Genomic DNA, 19,078 nt, shown 5'->3' with positions numbered 1-19,078 from the left:
CTTCTTTTTCTATTTTCTCTTCCTTTTTTCTTTTGCTTTCTTCTTTCTCACTGGGTAACTCTTTTGCACAGTTTTGTCTTTCTCCCTCTCTCTTCCTTCCCTTGCCTTGCCTTCCCTTTCTCCTTCTTTCCTTTTCTCTTTCCTTCTTTCTCTTTTCCATCTCTCTCTCTTTCTTCTTTTTCTCTCTTTCTTTTTTTTCTCTCTTTTTCATGTGAACCTCCTTTCATCAGGAAAGAAATTGCCTTAGTGTACACAAAAATATTCTTTAATGGTGCTGCTAAGATATTCAAAGACACATAGTTTGCAAGCTGGAATCTGTACCAGGTCTTCCCCTAGGAGTTCAAAGAAGGAACTGAATGCACAAAACTTTGTGGAGATCCCTCAAGTTCATTCAGTTTCCTGGAAATCAATTTACAGTGGCTTATTTAGCACTTGTGTCTAAGCTGCAGATTAGATGGAAGCCAGGATATAATTAAAAAAATGTACACAGATATCCAGTACTCCTCTTCTTGATCACCACCCTTCAGATCTATCTACCATGAGCTATTCAGCTAACAAAAGTGTGACCATTTTTATGCTCAACTTCTATTCAGAAAAAATAAAAATAAATAAAATTCTTTTCTGGATTATATTTTGTGCAATACACCAAATTTGAGCTTGAAGCAAATTTTTACAGCTGAGTTAAGAAGCTTGAAAGGCAGAATTCACAATGGAAATGATGACCAGACCATTATTCTGCTAATAATAGTCATTTCAACCATCTAAAATAATACTGTGGCATAAAATAAAACAGCAAACTGCCCCAGCAGACAGAGAGACTGAGTGAACAAAAGTCTGCACAACCATATCATCAGACTCAGTTGCACAGTCTAGGTTAAATATTTGAAACGATATGAAGGAGATTCAGCCACATGATGCCCAGTGACATTAATGGGACCTTACACAGCTAAATCCCCCCATATAGCTACCCCTAGATTTCTGAGATAATAATTAAGCTACAGGATGTGACAGTGTGTGAACTGTGTTGCACCAATTGACACCTACACTGCTAACCTCATCAACACAGCCAGGTTAAGATTAACAGTACACAAGTCTTGTGCCACTGCACCTTACTGAGATTAGAAAATATTAAAAATATTTATCTAGTTAATTAAGCGACGATATTCTGGAGCTGTTACTGTAACCAGCCCTATCCACCGCAAGCGAGTTCAGTGTCATGAATGGTGTTGATTAGTCATGGTTTATAAGGCTTTTTAGACAATCAGATCACACAGTAGCTCACACCTATTTTATAATTCTTTAAGAGAGCAGTAAATGGAATTTTCTCCAAAAATAAAGTAAATAATACCTTTTTAAAATTTATTCGATGTAGTTAGCCCTCTGCCAACTTCTCCAGCAAGAATCTCCTGAGTTTTACCAGGCATGGATCTGGCTCACATCCCATAGACTTAAAAAGATACCTTTAACTTTGATCTTACTTTGTGTTATCTTCTGTGATTTATTGAGCGATCACACTTCTGCAGAACAGCTAGACATATTGGTGTATTTTAAAACTCCCAAATCAGTTTCTTTTTAAACCACCTTTTTCAATTTTATTAAGTTCTATTTTAGCTCCGTAACAGTGAATAAGCTATATAAATCTGTCTGTGTTAACACAGAAAGGCCTTAATCCTAGCAAGTTAAGACATAAAGAGTCTTCAAGTATTCATGAAGGATGAAATAATGTTGTTTCTCTAATCGCTAAATAAAAGAGAGTCAACATGTCAAAATGTAACAGTTGAAATCATCACCAGTAATCCACAGGAGCTAAGCAGTCTACTGAGACTGCTTTGTTATCTACGCTAGCTGACTAAAAGAAGTGAAGAAGCCCACAGTATAACCGATCTAATTGTTTAAAACCATTTGGAAGGGGTATATTTTTCCTGAACTATGCAACAATGCTGTTAGCCCCAGTAGCTCAAACTCAGGGAGCTCAGGGTGCTCCTATGCTGCAGTAGTCAGACAACACATGAACAGAAGGGATGATGACCCCATGGGATTTCTAGATCGAGGAAAGCTAGATCTAGGCAAGATCAAAAAAATCAGGGAGCAAAGATTGGTAGAGAAGTTACGTGCTTGTTCTACTTGCATAACTTGATGAGCTTAATACGCAACATTTATTAATCTTGTCAGGTATATCTGACAAGATCTATATCACCTCTGACAAGATCTATATCACCAGGTATAAATCTGAAGGACTCTGAATAAACTTAGCAGCAAGAGATTACTTGTCATTTAGTTATATATCCAACTCAAACAGATTATTTTAATACTGATCTCAGTATTACTTTGTTTGCACAGGCTGAGTGTTTGCCCTCCTGTGACTGGAACTGAAGAGTATACCCTATTCCCTAACGCCAGTACTATGCTTTGTTTCTGCTTAATGAAAAACATCATGGTAAATGGTTGCTGTAAATGTAATTTGAAGTACTATTATGAAAGCTTGAGGGGAGTAGAGGAGGACTTGTGTGTGTTACTTGGATCCAAAAGGAGATCCAAGATCCAAAAGGAGATTCTGATCTGCTTAATCAGAATTACTCTTCCAGTAAATGTTACCCCAGATTTTCCATCAGGTTTTATGTCATGAACATAGGCAATTACTGAGATTGCTGTACACAACTAAGACAGTGGTAACCAGTTATCAAACTTGTAACAGTGATACAAGGATTACTGTATGGACTGAAAGAGCAAACGTGAGCTTTCTGCCTAGAGTAAAAAACATGAAAGCAATATTCACTGTGCATTAGAGAAACTTATAATGCTCAGTACTATTTAGATGACACATAAATAATAAATTGAATAAGCACAATGACATATAGTGACAGTATCAATAATAAAATGCAATCAACCTAGAAAAAGACATCAAAGCCAGAAAAAAATCAAAATAATGAAAAAAGAGAACAGCAGAATATTTGTGAAATAAAGGTGTAATAAGTATCTGGGTAGCACAGAAAACCTACTTAGTGCTGAACATTATTTTTGAAAATATTAAGAATGATTCAGGGAAGAATCTTTTTTGGAGTCAGCTGGGCTCTTGTGAGTGCAACTTCCAGCTGCAGATACTGTGTCAATGTGCTTTGCAGATATGCTGATGACAGGTTGTGACCTTTTCTGAAAAACAATTTAAATTCTCTGTTAAAGGGTGTAATGAGTGCCAGTAGTTCCGTAAATAGTACTGAACTTCTATTTTTTAGAGATTCCACACCCCATAACCAACAAGAATTCAAACAGAATGTCCATACAGTTCTTAAATGGATTAACAAATATTTTGCTTTCCTACTGTCATGATGTTCAAAATCAGCTTGTGTTAAAGTGCTGTGACTATTTATCAAGGACTTTTACTGAAAATTTACAGGAAAATCATCTATGTTTTAGTTTAGACAAAGCATTAACTTTTAGATTCAAGTAAAGGTCAACTGCTATAGTCAAATAAAGCTGTATTGAAAACATGTTCTGCTGAATAGTGAAATATTTCTTTCGGTATTCCGTGTCAACTGCCTCTTTAAATTAGCTATATTAAAACTGTAAAAAAAAAAAAAGCACCCACTAATCTTTCAACTGTCAGGTATGATAAAGTGTTAGAGAGATGTGAATTACAGGACTGAGACCGGAAAACAGCACCAAGAAGAAAATAAAACTTGAAAAGTCTGGATTATAATTAATGTTGTGATGGTTTAAAAAGTAGCAGGGCTACACTGATATGGATAACATACAGATACTCTAGAGGCTTATAGGATTTATAGAATTTTAGACTATGACGTTTAGAACAAAAGAGTACAATATTATGAAGGGCTTGGTCATAGTGAAGAATAAGGAGAGCTGTTCCTTGAAATTCCATAGCATTTGCATTGCACTAGGAGTGTAAGTATAGAGTCTGCTTTAATTTACACATACCTTTGATGACCTCTTTATGAACTGCTGTCATATAGGGACTTTGATGCTAAAGTGAGAACTTGGCCCAGGTTACTTCTGAGTGCGATTCCAATTTAACAACATTAAGACCTCATTTTCTAGATCTTAATGAAAATATACTCTAAGACAGCATTAAAAACATTTAAAGAATTATACTGTGCATCATACAGCACTATAAATTATTGATAAAAGTATATCTTATAATGGCCATGTTCACATTAACTTTTACCAATGCCATACTTAAATTTTCTAGGAATAAAGCTTTTATCTTAACATTTGGACTCTAACCAAACAGACTTTAAAAGCTAGTCATCATAGTACTTTTCATCAGAAATGTAACTACTGTACTTCTAAAGATTTGCCATTAGAACTATCTGCCTCTTTGTCATCCTTTTGCATTATATATATACATAGATTATGGTATTATGGTTCAATTCTGTTTTAAGGGTAGCTTGAAAGACGATGATACTGATCCAAGTAGGTGTTCACATCATTAGAGTTTGGAAGTTTTTAAGTAAACCTGGATATTGAATGAAAACTATGCTTAAAGGTCTCCAACCAAGATTAAGATCATATTTGCATTTTTATAAAGCCAGAAGGGTTTGGTGGAAATTCTAGACTTACTTATGCTGGCATTTTTAAACTTCAGTGTCTAGATAAATCCACAGCTAGACAGAATAGAGAATTGTTTCTCGTTTTTTTTTTTTATTCCCAATCAGAGCCAAAATTTTCAAAAATTTTCCAAGAAAATATTACAAAAGTAAGCTAATAATTTAGAGAACGTTGAAACCTTTCAAATCAACAGCGTTTACATTTTGCGATGTTAACATGTAATGACAAAACAGAACTGACAAATCAATAAATTGAGAAATTCAAAATTAGCCATTTTGCCATTTTCCAAGAGAAAATTGCCTGAGAAGAAATACAGCTCCGTGAAACTTTTAACTCTGAGCAAATTAATGTTTCTTTTGCCTTTTTTAGAATAATAATTCTTATTATTCTAAGAGGAATGATGGCTATGTGAGCAGCCCAGAAAAAAATGAGGCCTTCCTTAAAGGAACTACCTGAGATGCTCAAGCAGAAATGTTCTTCAGTGCAGGATGAAAGGCTAGCTCAATGGTTTAAAAGAAAAAAAGAAAAAAAGACTTAGTATCTTAATACTGTAATCTTTTTTTTAAGGAAAGATGGTGGCAAAGGAATTCATCTCACCTAAGTTTAGGCATCAGCACTGCAGATACCTGGATCTTCGCTAGTCATCCTGGGCTCCTTGCATAGTCCATCAGTGAAGAGAAATAGGCAGTGTTAGAGTATGATTTCTCTGATCTATTTTAGATATGTATCTGAGGATAAAGTGAATCACACCAAAAAGCAATATTTCCTCTCCCATTCTAGGAGCGGTCCTAGTTCAGGTATAGACATTCGGGCCAGATGCCTCCCACCCATGAGGTATCCATTACAGCAAAAACAAAACCCAGGGAGACATCAAGCTTCTACCTATAAAGCATTCATGTCATCCTGCTAATTAAAAGAAGAGAAAGGTATATGTCATCCACGTATCTATATGCCCAGTTTTTTTTTTGTAAGGTTGTTGCCTAAACACAGCAGCTGGAATGAATAACTCTTTTAGACAAGTTTGCCTTCTCTGTATTTTTCTTTCTCCTGAAGGACAACATAAGATGTAACTTTGTAATTTAATTAAATGTGACATATGTTGCTATAAGCTACATACTTACAAGTACAGTATTTATGCCAAGGATGAGCAATACTAAAGTAATCATGGTTTATGTTTTACACAGGGCATGTCACTCAGCAGACTAGTTTCCTGAAAAGACTGAGAGAAAGAAACGCCAGAAAAAGAAAAGGAAATTATGAGCCAGAGGGTTTAAAGCTCCCAGCTGAATAAAGTGTAACTGGAAAGTCTCTTAATGACAGAAGAGCACGATATGATAATCATCATCATAAAGCTAGAGTTTAAGGTCAGCTGCCAAACCAGGCAATGTGTTCAGGTTGCTGAGAGGCAATTACTCCAAGACTTGCTAGGAGAAGTACTTTTTCCAAAGATCTGCTGTGGAGCCTATGGCACGTAACTCCCTTTTAATGATCTAAGCAGTATACGAAAATAAACGTCAGTAGGTGGGTACAGAGGAGTAATGTTTACTGGGTGGGGTGCATGATTGCACTCATATGGTAGACTCCATCTTAAAGAACAAGCTACAGATCTCATGCTCCTGTGTATAACACCACTGGCAAAAGCCACGGGAGGGATCACGACAGGCAAAGAAATACACTAAGATATTTTTGTATCGGATACAATTTTCAAAAATATTTAAATGCAAACTACACATATTTGTTGACTGAGAATAGATATTCAGTTTAGATTGGTTGATTTAATCCTATATAAACTCTACAATGATTACAAGTATATTGACATTAAAGTATCACGTCACTGTAAGGTACTTTAATATCAGTAAAACCGTTATGTACTATTGTAAATGTCCTTCCCCTTTATGTGTGCGATTCAGCTATCTAGACAGCAACTTTGTTATACTGAAATATTTGGGAGGTTGTAATTCTGTCATTACACAGATACTTAAAATTGCACAACTGTCATGTGAAGTTGGCGGCAACCTATTTGAATGTAGCAAAGTTTGTTCCAGGGCTAAGTCCTAGGCCCCTAAATAATTTAGGCATACTTGAAAATTATTTCTTTCAGTTTTACTGTTAGGGGTTTGTGCGGAAAAGGTGCATGCTCAGGACACTGAATCACTCACACGTGCACATAGAAAGAAATGAAAGCAATATGTAACACTCTATAAAATAAATCAAACCCACAGGCTAACAAAATTGCTGGAGAAGCTGAGTTACCTCAATTAACTGCATTAAACTAACATGTGAAGGAGCCTGTTTTCTCATCCTACTCTTGAGTTCACGTATGAGAGTTAGTGCCTAGTGTCAGAGGATTAATCCAGGCACAGATGAGCCTTCCTTGGGCCTGGAGATGATCTGGTCCTCATTAGCATCCTAACTTCTGTGATCCCGTGGTAACTCAAACTTCCTCCTGGATGCCATGTCAGTACTGATCCTATGGCCCTCCTGCCCCTCTGTATTTCATGAAATGGACTTTCTGGCTACAAGGTATTTTATTTTCCCCAGCTTCTTCCATAATCTTATAGAGAGGTCCTGTTTCTGCCTTCTGGATCATTGCCCCTCTGTGTTTTGTTTTGTTTTGAGCTTTACTTTTGGAGGGTGCACCTTCTCCCTTCAAATGCTCATTTCCACTTCCTTACATTTTTTCTCTAAGCTATCTCAGACATTCAGATGGTTTCTTTCAGCTACCACCTTTCCAAACAAATTAAGATGCCTCTAGTTCAGATTCATGTTGGGGTAAAGCATTTAACGGGGGATCCATTCCCAAAAGAGGAGTTATTATTTTCTGTTTATCCATTTAATCATCTGAACAGTGCATCCAAGTTCACCACTACAGCTTATCTCTGACTATAGGTACTCTGCTTCCTTTGCCATTTCTCCTAACTGCTAAGATAACTGTTCAGTTTTCTCTTTCTAGCTTTAGATTGAAGTTTGGATGGAAAATCTTGACTTAAGTATTAACCTTAACACCCTGCTCTGGAAGTGACTGAGATAGATACTCAGTCTTTTTAGGCTGTTTCAGAAGCAGAGTTCCAGAAGCCACTGTCAGGGGAAAAGTTGCACCTTGCGCCTTCAGGAATTCCCTGATGAGCCCAGCTGTCAAGAGTTGCTGCTGAGGACTGGCATTTCACTCATACTTTAAGCCAATTACTCTGGGACCAGGTAGAAACGATTCTGGACTTATCACATGTAATCGCAACAAACAGCCCCTTTTCCATGTCTGCCATAGTTCCTGTTAATCAGGTATAACGTAGGCAAATAGCACATGTAGTATGCTGCAAATTACTCCATGCAGAGTGCTGGACTCTTCAGCTCTGTTAGAAAGACAGCAGTTATGGAAAGTGTACTAGAGGTAACTTTAAAATCGTTTTCAATTCTTAATAACTGCACTGTGAGTTCTGACAGATCTCTCATTCTTATGTAAAATTACTTACCGATAAAAAAGTTGCGCCATGATATGAATGAAAACGTCTTTTTACCACAAGCATATAGTTTACAAGGAGCATGACTGATTAGAAAGAGTAGATACATCCAATTTTCTATAAAATTCATCAGCTAAGCACCACAGCATCAGAATTCAACAAATTGTCACATTTGTGGTTTTACAGGTGCTGAGACAATGGTGTTCATATCTCCCTCTCTCTGCTGGAAATAACTTCTATGAGATCTCTGAGGTTTGCATTTGTTTCATCGGCAGCATCTCACTGCACACTCACAAAACATCTTGGGATCAACAAACACATTCATGCCTTTCTCTTCCCCATAGTTGTTTTCCATTGATGAATTTCCAGCATATAACAGGCATTCTTATTAATTCCTAAAAGCATGACCTTGCATACTGAATTATTTAATTTCATCCCATTTCTATTACTTCAGTCCTCAAGGTCCTCCTGTATACTAACAGTTGCTCACAACTTTTGTGCTCAGTGCATTTCATTAGCAGACTCCTTTCTTTGTGCCAAGTACTTAAATGAAAATATTAAATACAATTGTCCCAAAATTGATCCTTGAGGAGCTCCACTGGTAGTCTCAGAATATCATTAAGCCTTACATTTTAACACTAATTATATAATATAATATTATTTACACTATAGCAGCAACGCCAGACTCAACCTTCCTGTAGCATTACACATATGTATACATAGTAAGAGGCAATCCTTGTCCAGAGGAGCCAACAACCTAAACTAACAAGACAAATGGAGACAGGTTAGAAGCAGTGTTCAGAGTCTAGTACCAGATAACAAGCACAAGGTCATCCAAGCAACTCAACACAGCCCTGCTGGGTCCAAATCCAGTATCTTTGTTGTAAAGCCATTTTTCTGCTCTAAGTATTACTCTCTCTATCAATAGAAAGATATCGTTACGTGTACATAATTTTTGAAGTTATTGCTACAGTCATCCCTTCTCAAACAATAGGGTAGATGCTGTTCATATTTCAGAAGATGTTTTAATCGAAGACATTAAAAATTCTTAACTGAACATGACACAAAAGGATCTGCACTATCTACTACAGGCAATAGGCTGTCCCTTTGATACTTCTCCATTCAGGGGGCACTGGCAGTGCACCTTCAGTATCAGACAAATGAACTGCAGTGGGTGTTGGGGGAGAGGGGAAGTGGGGCAGTCACCTGCACCGGTTTCAACTGCGAGCACCAAGGTCAGACCACTAAGTTCTTGTCGCTGTTAACAGGAAGAGACAGGCTTCTGCAGAGGGCAGTGCACAACAGCTGCACCTTTGCATCTTGGTCTCCGAGTCACCCGCTGGACTACAGAGAGGCCAAGCGGGGCCCAGCTTCACGCCAATGTGTAGAACAGGTAAACATTTCACTTACTAGTTTTGCTGCTGATGATTTTAATCGTTTTTGCCACAGAGTCTGGGATCCTCAGATGGCTTAAACAAACAGGTGTTGCTTCCCTGTTTCGCTTATCTTGTCAGTGAACTAAAAAAGGCTTCAGACATTCCTTTAAAAAAAAAAAAAGTGTATCTTCATACATTTCCACCATTTTTCATTCTCCTGAATTTTGACAGGCCATAATCTCGATGTCATTAAGGTAGCTGTAATAATGAAGATTATCTGAGAATTCAACATTCTTTGAAATTTAGATTTCTGATATTTGGAGATTAAAAGAGTTCCTGCTATAACTTATTCAACTACAAGAAGGATGATCTAAGGTCAGTAGAAAATTTGCAATTTTAAGTAGCGTAAAGGAAATTGACAGTGCTACTTTGCTTTGCTACTAAATCAATTACAATGCCTCAAAAAGTATCTAGAGTTTTCCTGTTGATATTGTTCACAAATTGGATTGTTGTTACACAAAACTTCCCTGTACCTGTTGTATAAGGTTCCTAGCCATTTAATAGAATTTTTTTTTCAACATTACCTTCAGAATTTTTGTTTTTTTAAACTATTTTTCTCTGACAAAAAAATTAGTAACATAACAATAATTAGAATCAATGAAGAACTGTTTGTTTCTGATTGGTAAACTTTTACAGCTAACAAATATTTAAGGAAAGTATCCTTTTTTTTCCTTGCAGATTTTATTTGATTCTTTCTACAAATCAACAGCAACACTTGAATTAGTTTCTTTAAAATTTGATGAATTTATTGAATTATTCAATTTGTTAGGAACTGAATAAATGCATCACAGACAACTTATTAATAAAGCATTCACAATTAGCTGGACTAACATCTTCCACAGCTTGCCCTCAGCAAGCAGAGTAAAGGAACTGAATTTAGTACGTATGTGTTTTCCTGGCACTTGGAAGCTATACTTTCACCGTGCAGGCATGATGTCACAACGTAGTGAGAGTGTGCACGCACCCAAGAAAGTAAGCCTATAAGCAGTGAGCAGGAAAAAAAATTCACATAAAATCTATTTTTTGTTTTCCTTTTTTTATAATATAGATTTATTACACTTCGGAGGTCTGGTTAACTAACTAAAAGCTCTCCAAACGCTATTGAGAAACCATCTTGACTATGATCACAAAGCAAAATTGACAGAAGTACTGCTACTACTTATGGCTTATATAGAAAAGGTTCACATCCAGAGTGCCTGACAGACATTAAATTAATCCCACTGTATCTTAATTCTAATCGTCACAGGGAGTCAGCATGTTCTAAGCCGCGTCTGCCGCAGAAGTGAAGTGTCTGTAGCACCTATCTACGACAGGATATTCATAGTTATGCTTCAATTTGTCATTTTAGTTAGTGAGAATATTCTTTCAAGGATGTTTTGCTACATTTTAAAACCTGACTCATAAATATCCTGGTTTGCATCTTGTTGGCACAGCCTTATTAAGCTCAGTCCTATAAAAATGAATGTAGCTGAAGGTTCTCATTTGAAAGTTTTACAACGATTAACATGATGGTCAAAAATGACAATTTCCATAGGAAATATCACCAGTCATTTGTTTTTCTAAATCTTTCATACACAGTAAACTAGGAGTACAACAATATTTACTCATTCTTCTTTCAGTGAAGGCAAAACCAATTATTTTTAAAGCACATTTTCAAAAAACCCACCTTTTTTCCAATTCTGCATCTTTGTTCCAGGACACGTAACACTTCCGACAAACTCCTTTCCAAACATTTGTGCATTTAATCAGCTCTTCACAGATCAGAATGCAATGCCAGGAGGACCAAATACTTGGAAGACTGACACCCTGATTTCTTTTATGCTCTGAAAGCAATATTCTGGAAACAGCAGCTTCTTCATGCGTGCGTGTATGCGCGCACACACACAAACACACACAAACAGCATTACATCTAGCTTCATGTTACTGCCCTACATAACTACTTCTCTGAAAAATATCGGACATAGGCCAGCAAAAGGCAGAGGAGAAGAACATGTGGATGTGTACATAAAAAAGAACTGTATGAGGTGTTGTACAAGTTCAAAAGAAAAAAAAAAAGATCCTATTCCCAGAATGTTAGTAGGTTGAACTGGAAAACCCCTCCCTATTTTTATAGGCATTTATTAATGTGGAATGAAGGAAAACATCGTAAGACTTCAGAAACTGAACATCAGCACTGTGCCAGTCTCCCTTTGCGATTTTGATACATTTTTGGAATCACTCTGAGAATGTAAGTATTAGCTTGTATTCTGTGCAGTCGAAAAAAAAAATCGCACAGGAATGAGGATGCCTACATGAAAGGCTGTAACAGTGAGAACAGCTACCTAATACATAGGCAGGATAGTGTGTTTAGTAGTGCAGGCTTTGGATATTTCTCTTGCAACCATTAGGTTTTGGAATACAATGGAATCTTTGATTCCATTATAATTAACATTGCAGATATAAAGGTTTTTGGCCATTATTTTCATGCTATTTAAATGTTTTAGGAATATGCCATTAGTTACCATTTGCTGAAAGAGTTGGGGTTTTTTACTTCATTTTGCTTTTGTCCTTCTGTGCATCGAAGACCGTAAAGGCCTCTTTGCTGTTATCCCTTGCTGCTGATTTTGAATCGTACCTGTGCTTTAAGACTGATGGGAAGCCACAGAAGAAAAGTCGATACTAAGTAGATTTATTCTACATTTCCTGAGGTCGATCTTGCTAAAAATATCTTAGACCTGAAAAAAATTCAATAAGCACAATTTTTATCATCATGGATTTGATTGTCATGCTCCAAAAAATCTGAAAAGCAATTGGCTCCACTTTATGCCAGATAGAGAGACTAGAGCTGAGTAGGTTCCATCCTCATTATCTCATGTGACAAGGATGCTGAATGCCATGGTGAATTAAAAGCCCACTTTCCTCTTCTGGCAGCTGAAAATGAGCCCATCTAATGTATATTTAACAAGGAGATAGAACAAAACAAACATGCAGCAAGGATTTCACCCTTCTTCCAGTGTTTATCACACTGTGATGGCTATTGTCTTCCAGTTTATAATTCATTCCCAGGTCAGTTCAATTGAACAGGATCTTTGCCGTTAACTTCAACAATATCTGGATTCCTTAATTCCTCGTGTTCTTTTCACTTTATAAACCTTTTATTCCCCTTCTCCAGCAAGCCATCCTGCTTTAAGGGTTTCATAGAGACTGGATTCTGGTTTCACCAATTCCTTTCCCTCTTTCTGAATAGCGTGGAATTTTTTTCCCCATCCTCAATAATATGAAAGGGATCCTTATTTGTACGGTGTCACCTCAAATCTTTGTCAGTTTCTGAGATCTATGATTCACATTTCACTGTCATGGACAGTATAATAGTGCACTGGCTTTTGTGAAGATTGAACTTATAGACAAGGAAAAACTCATCATACTAAAATGAAGAAAATATAAAAAGTCAGACCTGGGTAAGCAGTTCATACTGAGGTCCACAGTTGTCACTTATTTTAAATATTCAACTTGTGATTTTAATTCTGAAGTTTTCATTTAGTTCAAAACAAAACAAAGATACTCAGGATAGGTTCACTGCGGATGATGTCCATGACAATGATAGGAGTTACCCATGCCAGGGTTGTATTTGTAAACTTCAAACACCAATAAATATATTCACCTTTCAGCTGAGACTCTAGAATAGACCCTCGGCTCCTGACCTTCACCTAAGCAAATACAAATGTGTATACACATGTAAATCTGCATTTGCAGATAGCAGTATCTTCATGTGCACACACTAAACAAATAATGCTTCTCTTATACATAAGTATGAGGATTTTCATTGGCAAACAAAGAGTTTTCAGCTGTAACCCTTTAGCATCAGCAAAAACAATGTACATTTTCTCCACTTTCAAGAATCTACTTTCATTAATTTGGAAGCTTCACTTAGTAACAAAATATTTTTCTCTTTTAATAGATGTATTGTAAAACTCATGTAAAAGAATCTCTCAGTAGCTGGGAATACAGAGGCTGGAGGTTAGATTTTGAGAAAAGCATATTACAGAACGTAAGCTATTCTAGGCAGACCCTATGTTTTTCGCAGGAAAATTCTTTCTTCCTTAAGATTATTCAGGGAAGTTAGTGCATTATGGGACACTAAAGTCGAAAATGTGCAAAGTTTTGTGTAAAGCAGCTACTTTAACAATAAATTAACTAGGTAGCTATTTTAACAAATTGTTGTTTCTGAAACATAGGAAGTAAGGTGGTAGACAATCCAAATGTATTTTCAGGAGTTAAAGAAAATTATGTTACTTAGATTTAATCTTCAGTTTCAGCTAACCTTATTCTATACAATTTTGGCAGATACAAATAATAACATTTTAAATTTGCATTACTCCAATATAAAATGACTTTTTCATTTATTCTTAAAAACAAGTACTCTTTGGAAAATAAACATGCTAAAATGTGTAGCAAGGCATTATAGTTCTGATTTTTACACACTTTCCATACTATCATATTGAAATATTATCTTACTTTGAGTAAAGTCAAATTTAATAGTTCCTAATATAGGATTTCACAGAGCACAGTATCAGAAAAATCCAACTTTTACATTCATTATATTAATTCAGCACACAAATATTAAAGGACTTTTCTAGAAGAATATTTGGTCTTTGTAGGCATTAACTTGGAGACATATAGCACAATTAAAAATTCTGCTGACTATTTGCTTCTATTGTGTTGATTTCCCAATCACTGAATAATTTTTTTTATGTAAAGTAGCAATGAAAAGATAACCTGGTCTGACTATATCTGAATGCTGAAGACCAAATCAAGTCTATACCAAAACTGGATCTACAACTTTAAGACCAAGCTGTTGCATTTTTTATCCTCACTGCAGTATTTCTGGTAAAATCATAATGTACTGAGGAACCAGCGTGGATGAAAGAATTCTATGACATACTGTCTTTTCATTTACTCATTTTAAGATATCATTCATCACGACTGGATGTAATCACAAAACAATCCAGAAATCATCAAACTAACTTATAATAACGGTTAATAAAAAAATTCATTGCTTAAGATTTCCTACTTACCATTATTTGAAGCTAGAACTTTAGCTCAGGTCTGACTCATGAAGCTAGGTAGATTTACATCGCCTCGCAATCTGATACTTGGCTTCCAGTATTTCACCATGCCAGTAAAGAATGCAGTGAGTACCAGTTATTTCAGCCATGTAGCACCAGACTCTGGACAAATATACCTTACAGACGTCTATACGCTACAGCTCCTGGTTTCGTGCCAAGCTGCAGACCTCTCAGGGAACATGCCTCAAGTTCCACCTCTTTCCCCACACACTGGTACAGCAATGGCTTGAGCCTAAACCATCAGGCCATTCCCAGCATCCGGAGAGACAATCAGCTATTGAAGCAGTCTGTGCCCATCACACAAGCCATTCCCACCTCCTCCAAAGGCAAGGTGGCAGGCCAGATGGAAGTCTCCTGTGGCACGGTCTGGTCTATGGGCCCCTGCCTGGATTATGATGACATCTATAACACATGGCAGTCTGAACTCGGGCGTTAGGATTGACAACAAAACTCCCCTTAAGCAGCATGTAAAGATAATATATTTAATTTACTCTACTATCTTAATACCTGCTTTAAAGATATAATAACAGAAGAAACTGTATTTGAGACACAGGCCTGATTAAAGCTGCCAAGGTTTTGGCAATCATCTTCCGTGGGGAGACACTCAGTGCTGTATCAAACACTCTGCAGCATCTTAGGCTCTGGCTCCAAATGTCTGTTCTAAGATCTTGGGAAACAAGTAGTATGACAGTCAAAAAGACAAGGAACAAAAATGCTCTGTTGAATAAAAGACTGTTGTTCTTGTTGCACCCTTTGCTGTCCTTTTATTTTTATTTTTTAAACTGAGATGAAGCTGGGAGGGTAAGGAAGGGCAGGAATAAAGTGTTCAGTAAGAGTAAAGGGCTACGAACACGCAGGAAAGGAAAAGGGATTGTTACGTACTCGGTCAAAAATCCACAGCAGGATTCTGCAGAAGACCCCAAAATGGTTAGAGTGGAGGAGGCAACAGTAGGTACTTAGAAACCTTGTATTTATGCAGGCTCATAAGACTCATGATCTTCCTTTCCTTAACTATTTGAATTTTATTTCCCTCTTAACAAGTGTCTCACCGAGGAGGTGAATGCTATTGTTGGTACAGATTTTCTTCATCAGCTCCCTCTGGAAATTAGCAGGCAAAGAGAAGTTTTAGTTATCACAGCTCATGAAGCATCCACAAATCAGATTTTTAAGATAAGCAAAAGAAAGATCAGAATTGGCCCTAAAAATAAATTTCAGGGAATACATGAAACTACACAAGAAAAATAATGTATTTGAGAACATTTTTAATAAATAATGTGACAAAAATTACTTTTCTGATTATTGGATCCTCAGTATGCAAAATTATGGCTAAAATATGAGGTTTCTTACATGAACATAATGAAAACATTAATCACATGGATTGTTCCTTTAGTACTGCACACCCTTTCTATGTAACTGTTCTTTAAAAATTAGCTAAATGAAAAATTTCAGTCTTCGGTAAACACCAAAACACTTTTTTTTCTTTTTTTTTTTTTCCATTGGGGCTAGTCCTGATAGCTGTCCATAAACAAACACACAATTTTCCATTAGCACCAATGACAAAGCAATTTTATAATTACAAAAAAGATCATAAAACCTACAGAGAGAGGCCATCATTTGGCAAATTCAATGCAACAAATGCCTCTGCTTCAGCTTTAATGAAAATCCAATGTTGAAAGAGGCCACAGCAAAATTGAAAATTTTCTGTAAGTCCAGGAAAAGTGAGAAGTGTTCTGATTATGGCCCACATTTAGGTTTGTTACTTTACCATCTGTCATCATTCAAATACTCCAAATACAAACATAGAGCATTAACAAAAAGATGAAAAATACCCCAAACAAATGCTTAACATTTTCAATAAGACAAAAAAGGTTAATAGTTACAATGGTTTACAAACAAAGTTTAGTGATTGTGCTTTTAAAACCAAAAAAAAAAAAAAGATAAGCAGTGCATTACAAAAAAAATAACCCCCAAGATCAAACAAAACTTCTTTAAGTGGCACTTCTTCAAGGTGAATTGAGACAAGTAGAGGTCTGAGATTTGGGCCAGTAACAGTTAATGATATTATCCAATAATTATTAAAAAAGTCCATTGATTTCCTTGCTCATTTTCATAGGCATTATTGAGGCTGAAAATTAGAACCAGTTTCAGATAAGCTTCCTCATGCCATGATTAGACAAACAGCATTTATATCGGCTTGCCTCCTGCCTATCCCAAAGGACATTTTTAATAAGAATGTACGTAATGATGAAAATGGGAAGACAAATTAAAGTACCACAGGGGATTTAAAATGAGTACATATTTACAGTAAGAGCCACCTCACCCCAGATTGATTCTAGTTGCATCTGTAAAACTGTTGCTTCTGCAAAAGGTCAGCAAGAGACTGGCAAACTGTATAGAAACTGCAAGATACCATTTGCACTAACTGCAGACTACAGGAAAATCGCTATAATAAGAGTGCTCTGTGTGATGTTCACTTTATGCAACTTTACACTCAATGCCATATGTAACATTATTGACTGGCTCATTGGTGTATGAACAGTGTACTGCCCACTGCTTTTTAGGGGTGAAATGTAGGGATTCCAGCTTTTGCAATCCCCTCCTGTTCTAATCCTGAAGCAGCAGCTGGCTTAAGCACCACGAAGAGCAGCTTACCTGCCTTCTTGGGCAGCGAAGGTGATGCACTTAGCGTTATGGAAGAGGCAAGGGCCGTTCCTAATAAGGAGGGTTTACAAAGAAATAGTAAAATAAAAACTAGCATTCTGATGGCAGAAAGAAAAAAGGAAAAATTGTACACTCTGATTGCACTGAAGATTATTTCTGGCGTCAAATATCATCAGACTTGAGGCATCTTAAGTGATATTTTTTTCTGATTAGATTTTAAAAGCCTGTTACAGTACTTCTCATGCAGTCTTCAGCTTTCTGTTTCCTGTAAAAAAATAAAAAAATCAATAGCTACATGTTAGATATTATCAAAGTTTGCTGCACATACTTTTTAGAGATTCATTAACTTTAAAGAACAATTACTTTTTCTAATAACGCTCAACACTATGGCAGCCTGCTGGGCACCCCTACCATAATGAGGATTTAAGTTAAATTAATATCAGAAGGAGCCAAAATAAGGAAAAAAAAAATCACATTTCTTTCCATATCTAATATAATCTAGAATTATAAACTTTCAAAAACAGTGAAAGAACAGTGTCAAGGTGTTCTGAGATACTCCAACTCTTTATTTTCACGTTTGAAAGTATCTCGATAACGTAAAGTACATATTTTAATATTTTATTTCTGAAAGTTCTGCTCCGTAACTTTTAGTATGAAGACAGTTATACTATATTAGACCTTACTTGGTTTTTATGTTTTTGATACATTCTTGAACTTTCTTTTCTTAGGATGGGGCATAATGACAATGGACAGATAAATTTACTAATTTTCCGAAGAGAAATATTTCCAGTTCTAAACTGTTTTTTATTGGTATCCCTCTAAGAACAGAAAATGGTCTTATTCCATTTATTTCTAGTAGTGCAACTGCAGTTACCTCCAGCTCTTCTTCTTCTTCTTCTTCTCCTTGTTCATACGCTCCCAGTACTTGCATTTCCGCAACATTCCTTCGCGCTATGTTTGCTTGATCTGCTCTCTGTCTACCTCCTGATCCTCTTGAAGACATAGAGCTGGAGGAGCTGGGATCTCTAGGATTATTTGATGTTGGAAATGTCGGTCTAGAATATGGCAGGATGTCCTCTGTATAATGAAATATATACACTGTTATTTCTCAGAGCAATACAAACTCTGAGACACTGTCATTCTAAAATTTCTGCATACTATTCATTTGTTTTATTTTTTATGGTCCTCAGAGGGTTTAAAGAGATGCCTGACAGGAATATGAAATAAGATTGTTTCCATAATAAAATTACAGAGGCTTTCTTGAGGAAATATATAATATTCACGTTGTAACATTCACCGCAGAAAACTAATTCACGAATAACGTCCACTTCATCTTAACTTATGATCTTTGCTTTATGTTCTACGGGAAAATGAAGAAAAAAAAAACCCATTGCAATATATTTTCAATATGACTGAGTAGGAAGAAATGACAATACATGCATGATATTTACTAGAATAAGGAGCTCATTGCATCTAAGTATTAGACCCCGTATTTTTTAAACTGTGTTTTAATAACGCGGACATTCAAAATTAGCAAGCATGTTTTAAAATATCAGCACCATCCTTGAAGGTAACCTTCCAGTAACTTTTATCTACAGCAAACCACTGCACTCAATAACAGTTTACTGTTTACTTATGTGCCCATTTAACCAACTTACTACCCAATCTCCCCTGCTTTGGACCACGGACACTTTAACTAAGAAAGGACCATGCATTTATACAAATTTCTGTTGAAAGCTTTAGTGAACACTAGGCAAATTACATTAATCATGTTCCACTTATCAATAATCTTACCAATAGCCATAAAAAAGAGATTACGTTGATCAGGCATGAGTCATATAATACCATGTTATCT

The 19,078-nt window shown here is 36.2% G+C and overlaps 1 protein-coding gene across 12 annotated transcripts in view; it reads right to left on the bottom strand.

Annotated features, from left to right (window-relative positions):
* Nucleotides 1–15,791: 15,791 nt before the first annotated feature.
* The window catches only part of ROBO1 (roundabout guidance receptor 1), a 733,077-nt gene continuing 729,790 nt past the window's right edge, over nt 15,792–19,078 (bottom strand). For all 12 annotated transcript variants that reach the window (XM_068910680.1, XM_009667915.2, XM_068910696.1 and 9 more), the window contains 2 exons: nt 18,098–18,300; nt 15,792–17,488 (listed from right to left, as the gene is read on the bottom strand). In XM_068910680.1, coding sequence (XP_068766781.1) covers nt 17,474–17,488; nt 18,098–18,300 — 218 coding nt within the window. In that variant the 3' untranslated portion in view covers nt 15,792–17,473. The remainder of the gene's footprint in view (nt 17,489–18,097; nt 18,301–19,078) is intronic.

Source organism: Struthio camelus, chromosome 1 (assembly GCF_040807025.1).
Source record: "Struthio camelus isolate bStrCam1 chromosome 1, bStrCam1.hap1, whole genome shotgun sequence".
Taxonomy (NCBI): Eukaryota; Metazoa; Chordata; class Aves; order Struthioniformes; family Struthionidae; genus Struthio; species Struthio camelus.
The sequence above is the reverse complement of the archived record's forward strand: the minus strand, read 5'-3'. Positions and strand labels throughout refer to the sequence as shown.